The sequence below is a fragment of the Crocuta crocuta genome, unplaced genomic scaffold (genome assembly GCF_008692635.1).
Source record: "Crocuta crocuta isolate KB4526 unplaced genomic scaffold, BGI_CrCroc_1.0 scaffold334, whole genome shotgun sequence".
NCBI classification, from domain to species: Eukaryota; Metazoa; Chordata; class Mammalia; order Carnivora; family Hyaenidae; genus Crocuta; species Crocuta crocuta.
The window spans coordinates 3,423,597-3,445,359 of NW_027533260.1; the positions used below are offsets into that span (position 1 = coordinate 3,423,597).

Sequence of the window (21,763 nt, forward strand, 5' to 3'; positions counted from 1 at the left end):
AGGCGCGGGGCGCCGCCGCCGCCACTGCCTCCCAGCGCCATCTTGGCAAAGGAAGCGCTCGGCCGCGGGTGCCGCAAAGGCGGGTTTGTGGCCTGCGCGCGCAGATCTCCCGCCCCCTCCCATGACGTACTTCCTGTTGCCTCCATCCTAGTAAAGGGGCGGAGATAAGGGTAAATAGCTCCTCCCTCCTATGCAAATTACTCTTGTCAGTGGGTCGTAGGTTCGCTTCTCTAATCTAGGTAAACACCTTTGCGGTTGCCCAGGAATTTCTTGCTTTTAATTTCGTATATTTTTATTTTTATATTTAAATTTTTTATTTTACTTATTTAAAAAATTTTTTATAGTTTATTTTTGAGACAGAGAGAGACAGAGCATGAGTGGGGGAGGGGCAGAGAGAGACACACACACACAGAATCCGAAACAGGCTCCAAGCTCTGAGCTATCAGCACAGAGCCCGACGTGGGGCTCGAACCCACGAACGGTGAGATCATGACCTGAGCCGAAGTCAGACGCCCAACCGACTGAGCCACACAGGCGCCCCTATTTAAAAATTTTAAAGCTTATTTATTTTGAGAGAGAAAGGCCGGGAGGAGTGGAGAGAGAGAGAATCCAAGCAGGCTCCACACTGGCAGCCCAGAGCCCAATGTGGGGCTCAAACTCAAGAACTATGAGACCGTGACCTGAGCTGAAATCAAGAGTCGGCCTCTTAACCGACTGAGCCACCCAGGAACCCCTATATATTTAATTTACTGATTATCATATTTAATACAGTTTTATTTAAAAAGAAAGGCAGAACCGTGGGTGGCAGATGGGGCAGAAGCCACACTCTGGTCTCCCAATGTTTGGCCTCTCGGTTTCCAGTCCTCAAATGGGAATCCAAGCGCTTTCCGAATGTCGAGGTTGGGAGCATAGAACCTCATATGCCATGAGTGTTAGAAACATACTGTTAGAAGTAGAGGCTCGGAAGGACGCCTGTGCGGCTGGGTTAAGCATTCTACTTCGGCTCAGGTCAAGATCTCGCGGTTGATGAGCTCGAGCCCGGCATCGAGCTCTGTGCTGACAGCTCAGAGCCTGGAGCTTGCTTTGGAATCGGTGTCTCCTCTCTCTGTGCCCCTCCTGTGCTCATGCTCATGCTCTGTCTCTTAAAAACGAATAAACATTAAAAAAAAATTTTTTTTAAAGAAGTCTAGGCTCAGAATCATTAATCTTGGCCAAGCTGCTTAGCTGTGCCTCGCTTTCCTCATCTGTGAAATAGGGACGATAAGGGTTACCTTATAAATTGTTCGGGACAGGAAACGCGATAATTAAACGCACTTCTGGCATCTAAACGCTAGCTATTGTTACTGCCTCGCCCCCTGAGACTTCATCTTAAGACTCGACTAATCCTTGATGTTTACAAATAAGGAAGGAAGCTCAGAGGCCCTTGGGCGCTGGCCACCGTTCATAGAGCCTCATACAGGCCTGGAAAAGGAAGAAGGGACAGAGAGGGAGGGCGCCACGCCGGGGGCCACACAGCTGGGTCCTTGCGCTGGGCTTGGGGAAGGTGACGAGCCCTGGAGCCCTGAGCCCCCCGTCCGCCCGCCCGCCGGCCTCGCACAGGGGTCCCCGCGCGCAGCCTGCGCAGCTCCCGAGTGGCCGCCAGAGGGCGCCGGGGGCCGCGAAAGCGGGGAGAGCGCGCGTGGGCGGGGAGAGCGCGTGGCCAGCGTGTCCCGAGCGCCGTGGGTGTGGTCCGGGCGTGTGTCTGGGGCTCAGCCCGCGGGATGCGCCGCGGAGCGAAGGCCAAGGTCCCCGGGCGTGAGTCCTGGAAGGCAGCGCCCCCTCCTCTCCTGCTGGAGCCCTTCTCTCCCCGGGCGTTACGTGTCAGGACGCGCTTTCCACGCTCTGCACGCCGTCGCCCAGGGCGGGGGGCGGAGGCCCGAGGTGGCCCAGCCCGCGCGCACACAGCCCCGCGCCCCAGGGCTTGGTTCCCAGGCCCCCGCGGGGGAGGCGGGAGGGAGGGATGTCCCGGAGGGAGGGCCCCACAGTAACTTTTCTTCGGAAAATATGTCGGTCTGGCCCCCAGCCCGGGCCTGAGTCATCAGGCTCCGCGGCATTGAGTNTGAGGAAGTAGGCGGTCGTGTCTCCCCCTCTGAGCTCCCCTGGTCCCAAGGCCTGAGAACATGATAGAGTGGGGTGGGGGTGGGGGGCGGTCCCTGCCTGGATGTCCAGAAGTGGGGCCAGGGGGCCTTTCTGTTATTTCAAACAAATGGCCGCTGAACTATGGAGAGAGGCGAGGATTCCGGCCCAGAATTGGGGCTCAGACGGGTTAGGGCTACGTATGTGTCTGTGTGACTGTGTAGATGCTCCCTCCTGAGAATGTCAGCGCCCTGCGGGCAGATCCGTCTGTCTGTTTGGCTGTCTGCTGTAATCCTCAGTCCCCCAAGCAGGCTGTGCACGTTCAAACATAATAGGTGCTCAATAAATACTTGAATGGACCGTAATTGAATTGATGCCTCTGTGTGTGTGTGTGTGTGTGTGTGTGTGTGTGTTAATGACAATGTGATGTGCCTAAGTGTATGCAGGGTGGAGGTGCAAAAGCCGGGCAGAGAAGCCGTGCCCCTCCCCCGGTCCCCACTGTCCGGCGGGTGGTGAGACCTCGGTCCTTACAGCTGGGAGGGTGGGCGTGCGGCGTGCGTGTAAGCCTGGGGCAGGGGCGTGCGTGCAGCCAGCCGGAGCTGGGGAGCCACAGCAGTGCGAGCGGGAGGGAGTAGGCCTGCAGGCAGCGCGGCCGGCTCACTCCGCAGAGCCTTTGTGGCGCCGCTTGGAGGGGGGCACCAGGCGGCGGGGCAGGTTGGTGGGCAGCCCGTGGCCCTCCAGCTTGGCCTCGATGAGGTGGCTGGCCAGGGCGAACTCCTCGTCGTCCAGCATGCCGTCCCGGTCGACGTCGCTCAGCTTCCAGATGCGCCCCAGCACCGAGTTGGGGAGCTTGGTGCCCACCATCCAGGTCTTGGCCTTGGTGCCGCTCAGCTTGCCGTCAGCCGGCGCCAGGTTGTAGAAGATCTCGTCGTACTTGGACTTGTCCTTGGTCACCACCCACTCGGTCTCCTCGTCCGAGCCCTCCTCGCCGTCCTCCAGGGCCTCGTCCGGCCCGCGCTCCACAAACGGGCCCATGTGGGTGCCCTCGAAGGCGCCGCCCTGCACGCCCGCCTCGGTGTTCTCCAGCTCCTCCTGCCGCAGCAGGGGCATCAGCTTGGCGATGTCGTGCGTCAGCATCTCGTCCAGCGCCTCCAGCAGCTTCGGCTTCAGCCCGTGGAATTTGGTAAAGTCGTGAGCCATCAGCAGCTCCTGTTGGGCGGGGGGGGAGGGAGGGGAGAATGGGGGGGGGCACTGGGAAGTCAGGGGACATCCTCCTCAAGGGTCCCCAGCCCTGCGTGTCACCGGGACACCCCCGGGCAGCTGAAGTGGCCGGTGCGTGAGAATTCAGACCCCTGCACAAGGCGTTCCCCTCGGGCACCCACCCCTCAGAGGACACCTGGGCAGCAGTGTCCCAGAGGCCCTCCCCCGCCGCGTCCGGCGTGCCCGCAGAATGTCCGGACCGCAGGGAGGTGGGGGGCTCCTCCGATGACTGGGCGCAGCCCTGGGTCTGCCCACCCTCCGCGGCACCCCTAGCTGCAGCCGCCCAGCCCCCCCACTGTGACACAAGTCCACTCCCGCTGCTCTGTTAGCTCGTCACCCCGCTTCACAAAAACTCGCTGCCAAGTTGGGAGGGTAGATCTGAGGTGGCCAGATCCCAGGGAGGCCCTGGGAGCCCCCCGTCCCCCCCAGAGGTCATCCTGTGCTGTAGCAGCTGTGGGCGTGGATTTGCAGTCCTGTGGCTTCTCGCGGTAGCTCTCGGTCACCTGGCCCAGGAGAGTCGCAGCAAAGAGCCATCCATGTCATTGCGCTACGTTGATTTCCGGAGCCAAGGCGGAGAGGCCCGCTGACCTGGACATAGAGGGCTGGGGGTCTGGACCCCAGGGCCGGGAAGCCCAGGTTCCAACCTGGTTCTGCCACATAGGAGCTGTGAGTCCTCGGGCAAGTGACCCCACCTCTCTGGGCCTTGGTTTCCACGTTTGGAAAAATGGATCGGCAACATGGGCACGGCCCTCATTTGGGGGGTGGGAAAGGCTGGATGAACTCATCTGGATGAGAAGTGCAGGGAATGCCAGTGTCACACTAACAGCTGCTGAGTTGGCAACATCTAGAGACACTTTTGATCGTCACAGCTGGGGGGGTGCGGTTGGCATCCAGCAAGGAGGGGCCAGGAAGATGCGTAGGGCACCCCTGACGCCAACACTCTGACCCCAAGTGTCAGCAGCGCTGAGGTCAAGACCTTGATCCAGACCAAACTCCGTGCCACACGCTGTACCGCGCGGGCTGCAAGCACGAGCTGGCTCAGCACTCCCCGCAATAGGAAATAGTATCGCAGTGCCCATTTTCCAGTTGAAGAAACTGAGGCTCAGGAAAGGGGACTTGCCCAGACTCTCGGAGCTAGGAAGTGGCCAAAATGAAATGCATTCTACCATGATTCCTCGGGGTCTGGGGTTAGAAAACACCTCAGACCCAAAGGTCACAGGCTCTTTGAGTATCAGGCTAATGCAGCCGTAAAACAGAGGCGCAACGCGCCCGGGGGCTAGTCCCCACCTCCGTGCCTGAGCCTGGACCTCTGTCCCCACGTTCCTTTCGTCACTTCTGCCCTGCCTGCCTTCGTGGTTCTTTACTCACCTCATAGCACGGCACCCAGACCCAGAGCTTTCCCCAAACTGGTTAATCCTAGGCCTGGACGGGCCAGGGGAGCCCCAATATCCATTCGTCTCTCCTTTCTCGGTACTGGACTCCCTGAACGTTACTTGGACAGTGGCCACCGAGAGGGAAGACTACATTTCCCAGCTTGCAGCCAGCTCTGGTCACATGACTGGGTTCTGGCCAATTGGATGTCAGCACATGTTGCATCCACAACTATAGAATTGCCTTCTCCAAAATACAGTAATTACCTGTGCTTATTTAAACTTAAATTAGTTACGGGGCGCGGGGGGGCCCTGGGTGGCTCAGCCAGTTAAGCTTCGACTCTTGATTTCAGCTCAGGTCATGATCCCATGGTCTTGAGATTAAGCCCACAAGTCCAGCTCTATGCTGACAGCGTGGAGCCTGCTTGGGATTCTCTCTCTCTCTCCCTCTCTCTCTGCCCCTCCCCTGCTCATGCTCATGTGTGCGTACATTCTCTCTCTCTCTCTCAAAATAAATAAAAAACAAATAAATTTAGGGGCGCCTGGGTGGCTCAGTCGGTTAAGTGCCTGACTTCAACTCAGGTCATGATCTCACGGTCCGTGAGTTCGAGTCCTGCGTCGGGTTCTGTGCCAACAGCTGGGAGCCTGGAGCCTGTTTCAGAGTCTGTGTCTCCTTCTCTCTCTGCCCCTCCCCCACTCTCACTCTGTCTCTCTCTCAAAAAAAATATTAAAAAAATATTAAATTAGTTAAAATTAAATAAAACCTAAAGTTTCCATTTCAATGGGGCTAGCAGCTACTATATATTGGACAGCACAACAGTGAGCATTTCCAACATGGTAGAAAGTACTACTGGATGGCACTATTCTAGAAAACATCCTTAAAGAGAGAGATTGTAGGGGCTCCTGGCTAGCTCAGTCAGTACAGTGTGCAACTCTTGATCTTGGGGTTGAGTTCAAATGCCAGATTGGGTGCAGAGACTACTTAAAAATAAAATCTTAAAAAGAAAACAGAGAGAGAGACTGTGCCATTATCTTTCCTTCCCTTCTCTCTCACCTCTTCTTGCTGGCTGGAATGCAGATGAAATGGCTGGAGTTTCAACAGCCATTCTGTACCATGTGGGATGCTTGGACCCGGACACCAGGCACGGAGGAGAGCTAAGAAGGGTACAGGGTCCCTGGCTCTGTAGAGCACCAAACCAGCCCTGGGCCACCTTCTTTCTAGGACTTTATGGAGAGACGCGAACTTCCACCCTAAGTAAACCACAGTCATCTGGGGTTTTCTCCTCCTTCACACGTCCGAACGCACAAAACCATGCTCTTGCGGACCCACACGTAGGAGATGTCTTCCAGGGCCTGCCCTCCATGCCTCCGGTTTCCGAGGCCCCGCCCCGAAGCCCACAGAAGCTGACCCCCTCCGCCCCCCACCAAGGGCGACCTCCCACCTGCATCTTCTGGCAGTCGGGAAAGTCGCCGGGAGATATGTGATGTTCCAGCTGAATCTTTGCGAAGATGACCGGCAGCTTGAGGATCAGCTGCTTCTTCTTGTTCTCCTTCCCGAACACGGAGGGCATCTCCTTCTTCAGGTAGCTGATGATGTAGGCGTGCACCTGTGGGGGGTACCGGTGCTTGGCTCAGCCCACCGCGCCCCCACCTAGAGCTGCTTTTTGTTTTTTTAACTTCATTATTTATTTTGAGAGAGAGAGAGAGAGAGAGAGAAAGCTGGGGAGGGCCAGAGAGAGCGAGAGAGGAGGAGAAAGAATCCCAAGGAGGCTCCACGGTGCCAGCGCAGAGCCCAACGTGGGGCTCGAACTTACACACCGTGAGATCATGCCCCGAGCCGCAATCAAGAGTTGGACGCTCAACAGACTGAGCCCCCCCAGGCGCCCCCCCCCGNGGGCGGGAAGGGCCCCTCCCTCCTCTCCTAGGCAGGCCGGTCCCCAAATGTACATACCATCCCGGGGCTCTGTCTGGAGCTCGGGACCCTGGCTGCCTGGCCACATTCCTGGGCAGCCCCTGTCTTCCGAGGCCCGGCCACCACCAACCCCCGCCCCCAGCTCTGTCGCAGGCAGCTGTGCCCGTCTCGGGAACGAACTCCCTCCCCAGCTCAGGCCGGGCTTGCAGAAACCTTTGCGGATCTGATGCTCCGTACCCCGCACCAGCCACAGCCCGTGCATCCGCGAGCCCCCTTCCTCTCGCCTCCTGCATCCGTCCCTCTGCTTTCACTTCTGTCCCCCTCGGGTGCCACCCCCAGCCCCCGCNCACCCGTCAGCATCTCATCCCTGGGGAGACACACCAGGCGCCCCTCCCACCTTCCGGCCTCCTCTGCCCTGCGATCCCTTCTCCACACAGCAGCAGCTGGTGGGGCCTTTTTCTCTGTGTTTTAGGAACAAACACCAGACCGGGAGACCCGGTGCCCAAGTGTCGATCTGCTCCTCATCCAAGTAGAGAATCCCCGCCACAGCCCACAAGGCTCTCAAAGGGTGGTCCGGGGAACCCCAGGGGTCCCGCCACCACCACTCGCCCCACCCCCGCCAGGCCCTTTCAGGGACTCACACAGTCAAAACTATTTTAACAGCAATACGAAGGTGCTGTTTCCCTCCAGTGGACAGAGTGGACAGTGGAGTCTTTAAAGGGCCACAGGACGTGTGAAATTGCAACTGACTGAACGCCGGAAGCCGGACACTAAAGACATGTGCAAAAAATGTAAAACAGGGCGACCGACCCCTGTAATTCTGGAGGGTTTGGAAGTAATTTTCATAAAACATATGGGACTGAGGTTAACACGTGATAGGCTTATTACTCTTATTATTTTAAATGATCTTGTAATATCTATTATCGATATTAATAAATATAAAGAAAACTATCATAACCTGTCGATAACCTAGAAATACATTGTTACTTAATAATTACATGATTATTGTTGGTTAAGAAATATGACAAGAGGGACACCTGGGTGGCTNAACCCACGAACCGCGAGATCATGACCTAAGCGAAAGTCTGGCGCCTAACCGACTAAGCCACCCAGGCGCCCCCCGACTAAGCCACCCAGGCGCCCCTGAGTTTTAATTTCTAACATGGTCAATATAGACAGATTCAACCCATGCACCTACGAACTTTGGGGCCCTCAATCATTTTCAAGGGTGCCGTGAGCTCCTGTGGCGGAAAGCTTTGAGAACTATGGTTCTCCATGATTTTGGCTCCTGGTGTTTCATCCAGCATCTTCCCCTGCCCCCCAACTCACTGTGCCAGCTCCCTCACCTCCCTTCCTTGTAGCATGCCAATCTTTCCCTTACCACAGGGCTTTGCACACGCCACTCTCTGCCTGGAACTCTGCCCTGATCTTGCCAAGCTGGGCCCGTCACCTTCCTTTCGATGTCACCTCCTCACAGAGGCCATCCTATGAGAAGCAGGTGCCCCAACTACCACCATCCAATTATTTTCTACCTGCGCTTTCCCCCTCCACCCCCACAACGTTTATTGCAACTTATTATTTTTCTCATCTGGTGGTTTACTTATTCTGTCTCCTACCATCAGAATGTGAGTCCCAGGAGGGCTAGGACCTTATCTATTCCCTCTGTCCCCAGCACCCGGTACAATACACACAGAAAACACTCAAGAAACACTTGTGGAGGAAAGCAATGAACTTGGGAATGTTTTGATCCCCAATCTCATAAGTTATCAAAAAACAAACAAGGAGGGCAGAATAATGAACACTTGCATTTTTTAACCGGAAGCTCGGTAATTAACTGCAAATGCTTAAATAAAAATAGAATACATCTGGAAAAAGACACAAGTGACCCCTCATGGGGGCCGCCTCCAGGGAAGAGGCCCTGGGAGCGAGCCGATGGGTGGGATCAGGGGTGGGAAGGAGCAGTTTAACTGAGCTTAAATGCTTTGCCATGAGACGGTTTTAAAGTTCTTCTTAATGATTCATAGGTTTAGAATGCTAACAATTTTGGTGGCCCGGCCCCTGGCTGGCTCTGAATCCTCATGACCTCCTACCTCCACCACTCTGTCTCCTCCAGCCACCCTGGGCTCCTTGTTCAAGCCTGTTCCTACCCCAGGGCCTTTGCACTTACTATTCCCTCTGCCTGGTAGGGCCTCCCCCAGACCTCCACTCTCCCTCCTTCATTTAGGTTTCTGCTCAGGAGCACCTCCTCAGGGAAGCCCTCCTGACCTCCCTAAAGGGAGTCCCTCACCAGTCTTTCCTCTGCTTTATTTTCCTTCACGGTCCTTATCACATACACTACTGTATATTATTCACTTGTTTAATATCCACTTCCCCGTTAAGAAGTGATTACAGGGGCGCCTGGGGGGCTCAGTCGGTTAAGCGTCTGACTTTGGCTCAGGTCATGATCTCACGGTTCGTGGGTTCGAGCCCCACATTGGGCTCTGTGCTGACAGCTCAGCGCCTGGAGCTGCTTCAGGTTCTGTGTCTCCCTCTCTCTCTGCCCCTCCCCCACTCACACTCTGTCTCTCCCAAAAATAAATAAACATTTAAAAATTAAAAAAAAATAAGTAATTTTACAAGCAAAAAAAAAAAAACACAAAAACCTCGTCATCTGGTTTGTTCCATAATGTAAACTCAGGGCCTAGAAAAGCAAGGAAGCACGTTGTAGGTGCTCAGTTACTGCCTGTGGAATAAATGTCACAGAGTCGCCTCAGAGAACCTCGGTACGAAGGAAGGTTCAGGGCCCCTCGGCCGCTTTAGAATCAGCCCCTCCAGAGACCTTGGCCTCAAACATCACAACACAGTGAAATCGCTCTTTCTAGCAGCTATGATGACTTCAGCCAAAGGGCGGAGCCAGGTGACTCATCCAGACCCTATATGAAACAGACGGGGAAACCGAGGCACGGAGGGGTAGTTTACCCAGAGTCCAGAAAGGCCCTGTACTGCCGGGGGAAATGGTGTGGGCTGCTGATGGCCGGACCCAGGCTGGCGGCATCGTACGCGGGGAAGGCGTGGGTGACACGGGGTGGAAGAGGGGCTAGCGAGGCTGGGTCGCAGCGGACCCTGTGTGAGCCGCACTGGGGAGCCACAGACGGATCCGCAGGAGGAAAGGGAAGGAGCGGGCTGCAGGTCCGAGGGGCCAGCCAGGGCGGGGGCGNCCCTCTGTCCCACGGTCCTGGGCCCCAGCTCCCCGCCACTGTCCGCTGTCCCCGAGGGGCCTGGGGACAGGGGTCCGTGAGGTATGAGGGCGACCCAGAGAGACGCGGAGACGCAGAGGGAGAGCTGGAGCGAGAGTGGGGCGAGAGATGGAGAGAGAGAAAGGACAGAGAATGAGAGGAGAGGAAGAGAACGAGAGAACGAGTAAGAGGGAGACGACAGCTATGAAAGAGGGAGAAATGTGGGGCGCCTGGGTGGCTTAGTCGGTTGAGCGGCCGACTTTCGCTCGGGTCATGATCTCGCGGTTCGTGGGTTCGAGCCCCGCGTCGGGCTCTGTGCTGACTGCCAGCTCAGAGCCTGGAGCCTGTTTCAGTCTGTGACTCCCTCTCTCTCTGACCCTCCCCTGCTCACGCTGTCTCCCTCTCTCTCTCTCCTAGAAATAAATAAAAAAAAATAAAAAAAAGAAAGAGGGAGAAATGAGATACACACCTACATATATAGAGAGACAGAGACAGAGACACAGAGACAGTCCAGAGTCTGGATGGGGGAGGAGAGAAAGGTGGATTCTGAAGGCTTGGAACCATCCACACCGGGCCGCTCCCTCCCAAGGAGGATTCCTGGGGTGGGGGTGGGGGCCCTGACTCACCCCCTCTCTGCTGCTCCTTAAACCAACACCTCAGGCTCCTCCACCTCCCATAACCTCCCAGGCCTCCCTGCCTGCCCAGCTTCCTGCCCCACCCCCACCCTGGCAGCCTCCCCTGTGAATGTTCCATTTGGCCTCCAAAATCGCTCTCAGACCAGTGCTCTCCTCCTCTCCCCCAAGGCCCTGTTCCCATCCAGCCTCCTCCCTGGCCTCTGGTCTGTCTCACCGCCCTTCAATCCACTCGCTACAAGGCAGCCCGAGTATGACTCTGTCTCTCCTCTGCTGGAACACTTCCATAGCTCCCCAGTACCCTCAGGACACGGGTGCAGGCTCTAGGCCACAGCCCCGGGGGGTCTGACTCCCGCCCACCTCACAGCCTCAGATTCCGTTACTTGCACTGTCTACACTGGGTTCAACACTGACATCCTCCCTCTCGCGCGAACTGGCCATGTTCTAATCTCCAGTCCATGCACTTGCTAGTCCCACTCTCTAGAATATTCCCTTCATCACTCTCCAGTTTGCAGCTCAGATGTCGGCTCCTCCAAGAAGCCCCCAGCCCCAATTCCCCGCTGAGCTCCCCAGTACCAACCCTGCCCACGCTGGGCCATCACTGCCTGGGGATGGGTCTGACTCCTCCCCTGAACTGCGCTGGTCACTGCTGTAGCCTCTGAAGCCGCCCCCCCCCCCCCCCAACCACTGGCCTNCAGGGCCAGGCACCGGACAGGCTGTGTTGAACGAGAGTGTTTGTTCAAGTGCCATCGGTCCAATAAATATTTACTGAGCACCAGCTCTGCTCCAGGCTGAGCACCAACTCTGTTCCAGGCGCTGGAGGTAGAGCGGCAAATGAATTCAGATATCTCTGATTCTGTGGAGCTTAAATGCAGGCGGAGGCACGCAGGAAACCCATAAACTCAAAGAACGGATAATGTAAGGCGGCAGTGAAGGCTGTGAAGAAAACTAGAGCACGGATAAAGCAAGACGGGAGCGGGGGAGAGAGTTACAGTCCTAAAAAGGCAGGGCGGGCAAGGAAGCTTTCCTGAGCATGCTGAGCCAGGTCTGGGAGGAGGAGGTGAGGCGTGGGCCAAGCGGGAGAGCCAGGTGGGAGACAGACGAGGAAGGGGGGGGGGTTCCAGGAGAGGGAACGGTAAGTGCAAAGGCCCTGAGGTCAGAGCGAGGAGGACAGCGTGAAGTGCAATGGATGCCGGGAAGGGGGCGGAAGACGAGGGTGGAGAAGAAAAGCAGCGCGGAGGTGGGTGGGGCACAGGGAGGGCTTGGGCCCCCCACTCCGCCTTGTGCCCGAAGGACCCAGCCTGTTGGAATCTGTTAAATNCGGCGTGGCGCGGCAGGCCCTGGATGTCCCGGAAGAGGTCCTGCTCCTCCAGCTCGAAGAGGCGCCGGTTGTCGGGCACCAGGAGGGGCTGGGACCAGAAGGAGCCGATGTAGACGCGCAGCACCTCGGGCGTGCCCACCACCTTGCCCAGCGCCCACATGAGCGCCCCGTAGACGCGCATCAGCTGCTGCGTCTCCACCATGTCCGCCTTGTTGAGCACCACGCGGATCTTGTCCTCATGGCCGCGGAGCGCGCCGATGGCCTCCGAGAACTCGTCCGAGATCTCCAGCTTGTGCGCGTCGAAGAGCAGGATGATGAGGTCCACGCGCTCGGCGAACCAGCGCAGCACCGCCGGGAAGTCGTAGCCTGGGGGGACGCGGTGGACTCGGTCAGCCTGCCCCCCTCCCGCCAGCCGCGCCGAAGCATCCACTCCTCTGGACTGACACCGGGCCGGACAGTCGTTCAGGTCGCTGACTCTCAAAACCCTTCTCTGCGAGAAACAGCCAAGGCCCCAAGCGCNTCACCCAGGCCCCAGTCCGTCAGGCCACCTGACTAGAGAGGACAGTCACCCGCCCCCTTCCCATTCATTCCTTAGGCAGATATAAGTGGTGTGCACTGGTCCAGACGTATAGGTTGTCAAAATACTGAATTGTTTCTTAACAGATTTTCTGTGCCCCTCTGAACCCCCCAGTCTCCCCAAGTGCCACCATCACCCCAGCCCCGCCCTAGGCCTTCCCGATCTCTCCACAGTCCAACAGCTAAAGAGGTCATGCTGGCTGCGGTCCCGCTCTGGCCATAACAGATGGTAAATATTTTGAGTTTATTTAACAATATTTACAGAGCGTCTTCTGTGTGCCAGGTTCTATCCCGGACACCGGGGATACCTCAGAGCACACAGAGACAAGTCCTCCCTTTTCGTGGAGTACCTGTCTCAACAACTGGCTCCTGTGTCGTTCATTCGTTTGTTCGCTCGTTCGTTCGTTCATTCATTCATTCCCTCATTCATTCATTCCCTCATTCATTCACACTGTCCGCTCTTGCTGCTCACTCGTTCATTCAACAAGCGATGCTCAGGAGAGTGGAGATGAGTGTTGGCAGTCAGGAAGACCTGGGTTCGAATCCCAACTCTGCCCCCCCACCTCAGCTGTGCGACCTTAAGCAAGGGGGAAACCTCTCTGAACCTCTGTTTCCTCTTCTGTAAAATGGAAGTCATGACAGAATATAACTTGTTGGGCTGTTGCAAAGATTAACGGAATAAAAATGAGCTGGTATACATAAAGAGCCTAAGGGGTGCCTGCGGGGCTCAGTCAGTTAAGTGTCTGATTCTTGATTTTGGCTCAGGTCATGATCCCAGGGTCATGGGATCAAGCCCCAGTTCAGGCTCTGCGCTGGTCTCTCTCCCTCTCTTTTTCTCCCTCTCTCTGCCCCTTCCCCACTCTCTCTTTGTCTCTGTCTCTCTCTCTTAAAAAAAAAAAAAAAAAAAGAGGGGCACCTGGGTGGTTCAGTCGCTTAAGAGTCCAACTCTTGATTTTAGCTCAGGTAATGATCTCATGGTTCGTGAGATCAGGTCCCGCTTTGGACTCTGTGCTGACATTACAGAGCCTGCTTTGGATCCTCTCTCTCTCCCTTTCTCTCTCTGCCCCTCCCCTGTTTGTGCATGCTCTCTCTCTCTCAAAATAAATAAAAAAAAAATTAGGGGCGCCTGGGTGGCTCAGTTGGTTAAGCGTCCAACTTCGGCTCAGGTCACGATCTCATGGTTTGTGGGTTCAAGCCCTGCGTCAGGCACTGTGCTGACAGCTAGCTCAGAGCCTGGACCCTGTTTCAGATTCTGTGTCTCCCTGTCTCTCTGACCCTCCCCTGCTCATGCTGTCTCTCTCTGTCTCTCAGAAGTAAATAAAACATTAAAAAAATAATTTAAAAAAAAAGGTGAGCTACAGGTATGTAAAACTGTACTTCAAATAAACCGTTAAACAAACGGCCTGGGAACATGGTGAGTCCTTGACAAGTACGAGTCACGATGCACGCAGGACACCGTGGGTGTGTCATTCAGGGACCGTCCCCAGGATAATGCCAGTCCTGTTCTCATCAGGTCTGGTCCACCAAGGACACAAACCCAGCCCCAGAGTGGTCAGGCTGGGCTGGGGGAGCCCAGCAGGGGCACGTGACCCAGTCTGGGGCATCAGAGTGGGCTTCTCGGAGGAGGGGGCGCAATGGCGATCTGGGGGACGAGGCGTTAACTGGCAGAGCAGGGAGCCACCGCTGACTCACCTGGCATCACTTCATCCTCTCCCTGACTCAACTCCCTGGGTCTTCAAAACGACCTCAGGAGACAGGGGGCCTTATGAACCCCATTTTCCAGAAGAGGAACTTGAGGACTGGGTGGGGGACTTTGTTGGGCGGGAAGGTCTAGGTAACCAGAGGGACGGCCTCTGGGGCTCCCTCTCTCCCCAGTGTCTACACACACACACACACACACACACACACACACACAGAGGCTGGGATCTGGGAAGTGTGTCTCATGCGGGCAGGCTGGAGGGAGGGAGATTGAGTCAGCGTGGGAACGAGGGACGTGGCAGGGAGCGCCCCGGGGGTTTACAGCTACGGCGCTCAACACAGGCACACAGTTGTTAGCACACCCACAGCGCCTACTGTGTGCCACCCACGGAAGCACTTGGCAGGGTTTGACACTTAATTTTACCCCTCTGTGCAGCCTCCGAGGCTGATACTATTACTGTTCCCGTTTTACAGATGAGGAGACTGAGGCAGGGAGAGGTTCGGAGACTTGCCCAAAGGGCACAGGCTAAAAATAGCAGAGCCCCAGGCCGGGGCTCAGTCGAAGGAGCGTCAAACTCTTGGTTTCAGCTCAGGTCATGATCAGGTTCGTGAGTTTGAGCCCCTCATCAGGCTCCGTGCTGACAGTACAGAGCCTGCTTGGGATTCTGTCTCTCTTCCACTCTCTCTGCTCCTCCCCTGCTTGCTCTCTCTCTCTCTCGAAATAAACTAATAAACTTTAAACATAATTAAGACTACCAGAGCCCGGATTTGAGCCCCACCAGAGCCTCCGCTGTGCTGCCTACAGTCACACATGTGTGCACGGGTATTACATGCAGGGGCAGCCCGCGCCCCACCGGTGCGCATGCGTGAACACACGTGTGGCCACAATCGTAGCCACATGCTCCACAGAGCAGACTCCCAGACACACCCTTGCTCACACAGCCTTGCACTCGCAAAGACACCACTATGCACGGAGATAAGTCAGACGCAGCCACACACAACCCAACAAAAGCCCCTGGATCTCAGTCCTATGCGGCCGCACAAAGTCACACACAGGTACCGGCGTGTCCCTGACACACCAACACGCGCACACACACACACACACACACCGACTCTCTTCCCCTCCCTCTACCCACCCTGCCAGGGAAGGAGACCCGATCTCCACTCTCTGCTCCCCAAGCCTCCAGCGCCCACCCGGCGCCCCGCCCACTCGCCCAGGCCCAGCCCCGGGGGGGGGGCGCCCCAGGAGCCCCCAGCACCCCCCCCGCCTCCCCCCTCNTAGCCCGCCCTCCGATCGCTTCTGCAGCTGCCCCCTGCCTGTTTCCCAAGGGGACGCGCGCCCGCTGGGCGGAGGCCAGGGACGCGGGAGCCCTCCTCGCCCTCGCCCTGCCCCGCGGCCCGGCCTCCTGTGCCCTCTGCCCCACAAGGCAGCCTCCTTTGCCCCAGTGCCGGGCCTCCAAGAAAACTGCGGGTTGGCTGGGGAGGGGGGCGCAGATGCTGAGCTGGCCGGGCCGGGGTGGGGGCCGGCTCCCCCGAGGCCCCGCTGGAATTCACTCCCCGCAGCTCCCCCTGCACAGCTGTTTATAAATTCCAGGCCGGGCCTTGGCCGGAGCCCAGATCCCCCCTCCCAACCCCTGCTCGGCCCCATCTGCGGCCCAGAAGTAGGAGGCAGGAGCGTGCCGGGCCCAGGGCCTCCCTGGCCGGCCTCTGCCTCCTCTTCGGGGCTCCTGTCTCCTGTACGGCCGTCCCGCGCTCAGAATCTCCGTCCCTGACCTTCCGTGTCTCCCTCGGTCTCTCTCGGTCTCTCCCTCTCCATCCCTCCGGCCAGCCCGGACACGAAGCTGCTCCCTGCTCACACGTGTTCGCGTTCGTGCGCACGCCTCCCCGGCACCCTCAGCGTGCGGAGACACGGAGGGATCACGGCCTCCGGCGGCTCCCTTCTGCTCGGCCCGCTCAGGACCGGCTGACACGGGCCTGCGTCCCAGCAGACACCCAGCCGCCTCCTCCCTCCACTGGCCCACTCACCGCGGCTCACTCTCTGTTTGGCTCCCGACAAGATGCCTGGGGTGTCGATGATACTAATACTCTCCAGGACCTGATTGGGGAGCTGGGCGCACATGAACCTGACAGAGAGGGAAAGGCAGGGGTCAGTGCAGGGAAGGGCGAGGGGAGAGGCCCTGTAACAAAGGAGACTAGGGCTCCGCAGACGGTGAATCAGGCACAGGGAAGGAAGGATCTCGAAAGAGGAAAGGAAGATCAGGACGGAGAAGAACACTTACTTAAGGGAAAAAAAAACCACGGGCGCCTAGGTGGTTCAGTTGGTTGAGCGACCGACTTTGGCTCAAGTCGTGATCTCACAGATAGTGAGTTCGAGCCCTACATCAGGCCCGGACCTCTCTCTCTGCCCCTCCCCTGCTCACACACACACAGTCTCTTTCTCTCATAAATAAACACTGGGGCACCTGGGTGGCTCAGTCAGTTAGGTATCCGACTTTGGCTCGGGTCATGAGCTCACAGTTTGTGGGTTCAAGCCCTGTGTCGGGCTCTGTGCTGACAGCTCAGAACCCAGAGCCTGCTTCATATTCTGTGTCTCCCTCTCTCTGCCCCTCCCTCTCCTGTGCTCTGTCAGAAATAAATATTAAAAAAAGAATAACAGTAAAAATTTTTTTAAATTAGAGAGGATGTTTACTGAGCACTTACTTTGTGCCAGGTACTGTTCTAAGCGCTATGTGAGTGGGGACCATGGTTATCCCCGTTTCCCAGATGAGGCACAGAGAGGCTCAGAGAAGTTAAGTTATTTGCCCAGAAGCCACCCAGCTAGAGAAGAGTTGGACCCAGGCAAGCTGGCTGCATGCGCCCTCGAGGGGGGAGAAGGGCCGAGGCAGGAAGGGGGAGAACCAGGAAGAGAGAAGGGACCTGGGGCTGAACAGAGAGAATCGCGTGCAGGGCAGGGACGGGGCCCAGGCACAGGGAGATGCGCCCGGGCCTCCCGAGCTGAGCTGCGAGCTGCGGACCTGTTGAGGAAGGTGTTCCCGAAAGGGTTGAGCTTGCGGAAGGGCTTGTCCGGGTCGACCACGAGGGCGTTGCCGGGCACGGTGCCCTCGGTGTCCCCGTGCATGACGGCCACGAAGCAGTCGGTGGTGGGCTCGGGCCCCACGCGGGAGCCCGGTACCTCCTGCTCCAGCAGATACTGGATGAAGCTGGTTTTGCCGGTGCTGTACTGACCGGCCACCAGCACCATGGGCTTGCCGTCGAAGTCGGCATCCTCCAGGGCCGGCGAGTGGAAGGCCCCGAATCGATAATGCTCCTCGAGGGGTAGCAGTTTGGTGCGGTACAGCTCCTTGAGGGACGAGGTCACCGTGCGGATGGCCTCGGGCTGCTGGCCCCGCGCCCCGCTCCGCTTCAGCCAGCTGAACATGGTGGCCGCTGGGCTCGCCGCCGCCGCCGCCGCCGGAGATGTGGGGGTGCGGGTGGGGAGCTGCCTGCCGGAAGAGCAAAGGGTACTGATGGGGGGCTGCCTGGTGGAGGGGGAGGAGAAGGAAGGGAGCCGGAAGGTGCAATGGGTGGAGGAGGCTGGGGAATGGGTAAAGGCGGAGCAGCAGAGAGCACGGATGGCGATGGCGGAGGGCAGGAGGTGACGTTCAGGGAGGAAGAAGGGGATCATCCCAGCGGGAGGAAGAAAAAGAGGTTAGAGGTGGAGCGGCTGAAGAAGCAGGATTGGACGGGGACCGAGGAGAATGGACAAAGGGAAGCTGTGCAAGCTGCGTTCCTTCACCCATTCATCCTTTCCTTCCTCCCTTCCCCCTGCTTCCCTCAATTCACACATTTTCACTGAAATCATGTGTCAGGAGCTATGGATCCAGAAATAGGACTAAGGGTCCCCACTCAGAGTCCCCGCAAGGAGAGGACCTGGCGCCAAGCAGTCGATGGTGCCTGGGAAATGCCAGGCGGTGGGCTTGCGGGCAGCGGAGCGGGGGACACGGTGAACTGACCACAGCCTGGCAAACTCTGGCTGAGGTGACTTTTGAACTGCTTGCTTTCATGCAAAACAGGGATGCAGTGCAAAACAGCGAGGGGGATGGTGTGTGCTTGGAGCGTGAGACGCATGAAGAGGTTGCTGGACACAGGAGGGGCGAGAAATAAGGCTGAGGAGTTGCTTGGGTGCACCGAGGTGCGAGGGGCCTCAGAGGATCGCAAGAACCATAACATTTATGATCGCGGCATTCCAGACACCGCTCTAACCCATTTCACCTTCATAACAACACTGTAAGATGGGCTGTTAATATCCCCACGTTTCTGACTCACGAAGGGGGCTCACTGACGAAGAGAACAATAACTTGCCCCAATCACTTGCTCAGAAAGTGCTCGGTCTGGGGCTCCAGGCAACCTGACCTCAGAGCCTGTGCTCCTATCATAGGTCTAAGGAGTCAGGAGAACAGATGACCCGCCCAGCAGCAGCAAGCACCCCGGCACCCAGACTGTGTTCTCTACGTTCCCTTACTGTCTTTTCATCCTCTGTAGGATCTGTAGTGCTGCCCCTCTTTCATGCCTCATATCAGTCATTTGTGTCTTTTTTCTTTTTCTCCCTTGATCAGTCTAAGTAGATGCTTATAATTTTACTTATCTTTTCACAGAACCAGATTTTGGTCAGATTGGCATCTCCAGATACCGTTTTTCATTAAAAAGCGAAGCAAAACAAAAAAAAAAAACCATGAAAAACAGGGCTTCTTGGAGAAAGGGCTGATTCCATGGCTGGGGCAAGGGAAGAATAAGTGAACCTGCATCAAGTACTGGAAAGGGGCTCAAAGATGTGTCACGGGGACCCAGGGGCCACTCTGAAGGAGCCCTCACTGGCCACATACGGGACCGTTTGAGCATCAAAATGGACTGCCAATCAAAAATGTTAAAATCCGTAAAATCACAATGATACTTAAAGGAAAATAAATAAATAAAAAGGGAAAGAATAGGGGAAAGCGTGCCAGGGGGGTAAAGGAGAGGCAGGAGCTGGGAACTGGGATGTTGGCGGAGGGAGGGGGCCCTGGGCGGTGTCCTGGGCAGGGAGGGGTCTGAGGGACAACGTGGGGGTGGCTGGACAGTCCCCGGGGCTGGTGGAGTAGGAGAGGAGCCCCGGAGTGGGAGGAGTGGGTGAGGCCAGTGGAAGGGAGACTAAGGAGCGGATCGCTTCTGGCTGATTGGGTGGGGACGCGAGCCGGGACCCCGAGCGCGACGGGGAGGAGCGAGGAGGGAAGGGGGCGCTGTTACAGACTGGAAGGAAGGAGCTGGCGGGACTCGGGGAGGCCAGGAGGTTTCCTGGAGGGTTGGCAACAGGGACAGCGGGGACACCGTTACACACTGCGGGGGCAGGGGGCGGGCGGAGGGTCTTAGGGAAGCAGGGGATTCATCCCGAGCTGGGAAGCGGCAGCTGCGGCCGGGGGCCACTCACCGATGGGGCGCGCGGGCGGCTGCACCGGGCGGCGGGCTGGACGGGGGTCCCGCGGGGATCCGAGGCGCCCGCGGCCCGGCCTGTGCTNTCGACATGGGTCCCAGAGCCGGGCTTCCAAGCCGGGGCTCAAACCCCGTTCCACCTCGGACGCTGGGCCACTCACTCCTGGATCTGTGGCTCCTCTTAACATGCGAATACTAGTATTAATACGACTAACAACAACGACAGCAGCGGGGCATATGGGTGGCCCAGTCGGTTGAGGCTGCCGCTTGGCTCACGTCACCATCTCCCGGGTTTGTGAGTTCGAGCCCTGCCTGGGGCTCGCTGCTGTCAGCGCAGAGCCTGCTTCGGATCCTCTGTCCCTCCTTCCTTACCCCTGTCCCGCTCGCGCGCCCTCTCTCAAAAATAAATTAAACATTAAAAAAAGAACAGCAGCAGCAATAACTTATTTTTTACAAAAATTTTTAAATGCTTTATTTTTATTTATTTCTGAGAGAGAGAGACAGTGTGAGCAGGGGACGGTCAGAGAAAGAGGGAGACACAGACTCTGAAACAGGCTCCAGGCTCTGAACTAGCGGTCAGCACAGAGCCCGACACGGGGCTCGAACCCACAACCGTGAGATCATGACCCGAGCCGAAGTCGGACGCTTAACCAACTTAGCCACTCAGGTGCCCCAGCAATAATAATTTAAAAACTTAACTGAGTTCACGAAATTCCTCGCTCACAACCCCCATCCCACCTCCTCTCTACAGAACTCAAAGCAAAACCAAAAGCCCTAAATGGGGCCCAGAAGACCCTTGGCAATCTGCCCCGTCCCTCTGCCCTCACCCCCTGGCTCACTCCCTGGCTCACTCCATTCCAGCCACGCTGGCTTCTTTGATGTTCCTCAAACACACCCACAGCCATGTAACCTCAGGGCCTTTGCACTTGCTGTTCCCACCATCCAAACCGCTCTTCCCACCGGGATCCTAACAGCTCCCTCCCTCCCCTCCTTTGCGTCTGTGCTCAGATGTCACCTCCTCAGAGAAGCCCTCCCTGAGCTCCCTGCTTAATGCAGCCCCCACCATCCACCCATTATCATTGCGTTATTTCCTCCACAGGTCTACTCCCATTCTACACAGGCTACATTTCTCTGCTTAAGAGACCGGCTCCCAGGCAAGAACACAAGCCTCACGAGGGACAGGGATTTCGCACTGGGTGGCTTCCTGCTGTGCCCCCAGGCCAGCACAGGTCCCGAAACACCACACGGACTCAGTAAATACTTGCTGACTTAATCTTTCACTATTACTGAGCGCTTCCTATGAGGAGTGGGCATTGCTATCCCCATTTTCCAGATGAGACAACCGAGTCCCAGAGGAGTGAAATCAAAAAGCGCAGGGGGGGGCGCCTGGGGGCTCAGCCCTGAGCACCATCAACCAGAATAGAGACGTTAGTTTTCCTTTTTGAAATTTTATTTTTGTTTACTTATTTTCAGGGTGACTTATTTCTAATCTCTCCCTGCACACGAATGTCAGCAGGGATTTGTGTCTGTTTTGTTTAGTGTTGGCACCCAGTGCGCGCTCGGGCAAATATTTAATCGGTTGTAGGTAATGTACATAATTGGGGTGGCGAAAATGTTCTTTTTTTTTTTTTTGAGAGAGAGAGAAAGAGCGTGCAAGTGAGCGAGGGGCAGAGAGAGAGAGAATCCCATGAGGGGTGGGGTGGGAGAATGGATATATATATAGAGAGACAGACAGAGAAGTGAGGCTCATGTTTTTACCCAAAGTGGGACCCCAGCTTACCCGATGTGGAGCTCGAACTCACAAACTGTGACATCATGCCCTGAGCCGAGATCAAGAGTCAGGTGACCAACTGACTGAGCCACCCAGGCGCCCCTGAATCGTCCGCTTTAAATGGGTGAATGGGCGCCTGGGTGGCTCAGTCGGCTAAGCGTCTGACTTCAGCTCAGGTCACGATCTCACTACTCGTGCTGACAGCTCGGAGCCTGGAGCTGCTTCGGATTCTGTGTGTCCCTCTCTCTCTGCCCCTCCCCTGTTCATGCTCTGCCTCTCTCTCTCAAAAATGAACAAACAGTAAAAAAAAAAAACCAACCAGGCCTGGAGGGAGCGGTGACTGACGCTCTTACTGCAACAAGCCTGGTCGTGTTCAAACACCTCGACACGGGTCATCTCCCTTCCCCGCAGAAGCGACCCCATAGTTCTTCTGAGCCTGCTGGGAGCT

At 56.9% G+C, this 21,763-nt stretch overlaps 1 protein-coding gene across 1 annotated transcript; it reads right to left on the minus strand.

Annotated features, from left to right (window-relative positions):
* Positions 1 to 2,105: 2,105 nt before the first annotated feature.
* EHD2 (EH domain containing 2) lies at positions 2,106 to 19,623 on the minus strand. The gene is made up of 8 exons (XM_077747179.1): positions 19,543 to 19,623; positions 17,114 to 17,581; positions 16,125 to 16,222; positions 11,780 to 12,191; positions 9,616 to 9,759; positions 7,055 to 7,118; positions 6,188 to 6,352; positions 2,106 to 3,324 (listed from the first exon to the last, which is right to left on the minus strand). The coding sequence occupies exons 2-8, from the start codon at positions 17,515 to 17,517 to the stop codon at positions 2,773 to 2,775; spliced, it is 1,839 nt and encodes a 612-aa protein (XP_077603305.1). The 5' UTR covers positions 17,518 to 17,581; positions 19,543 to 19,623; the 3' UTR covers positions 2,106 to 2,772.
* Between the last annotated feature and the right edge of the window lie 2,140 nt (positions 19,624 to 21,763).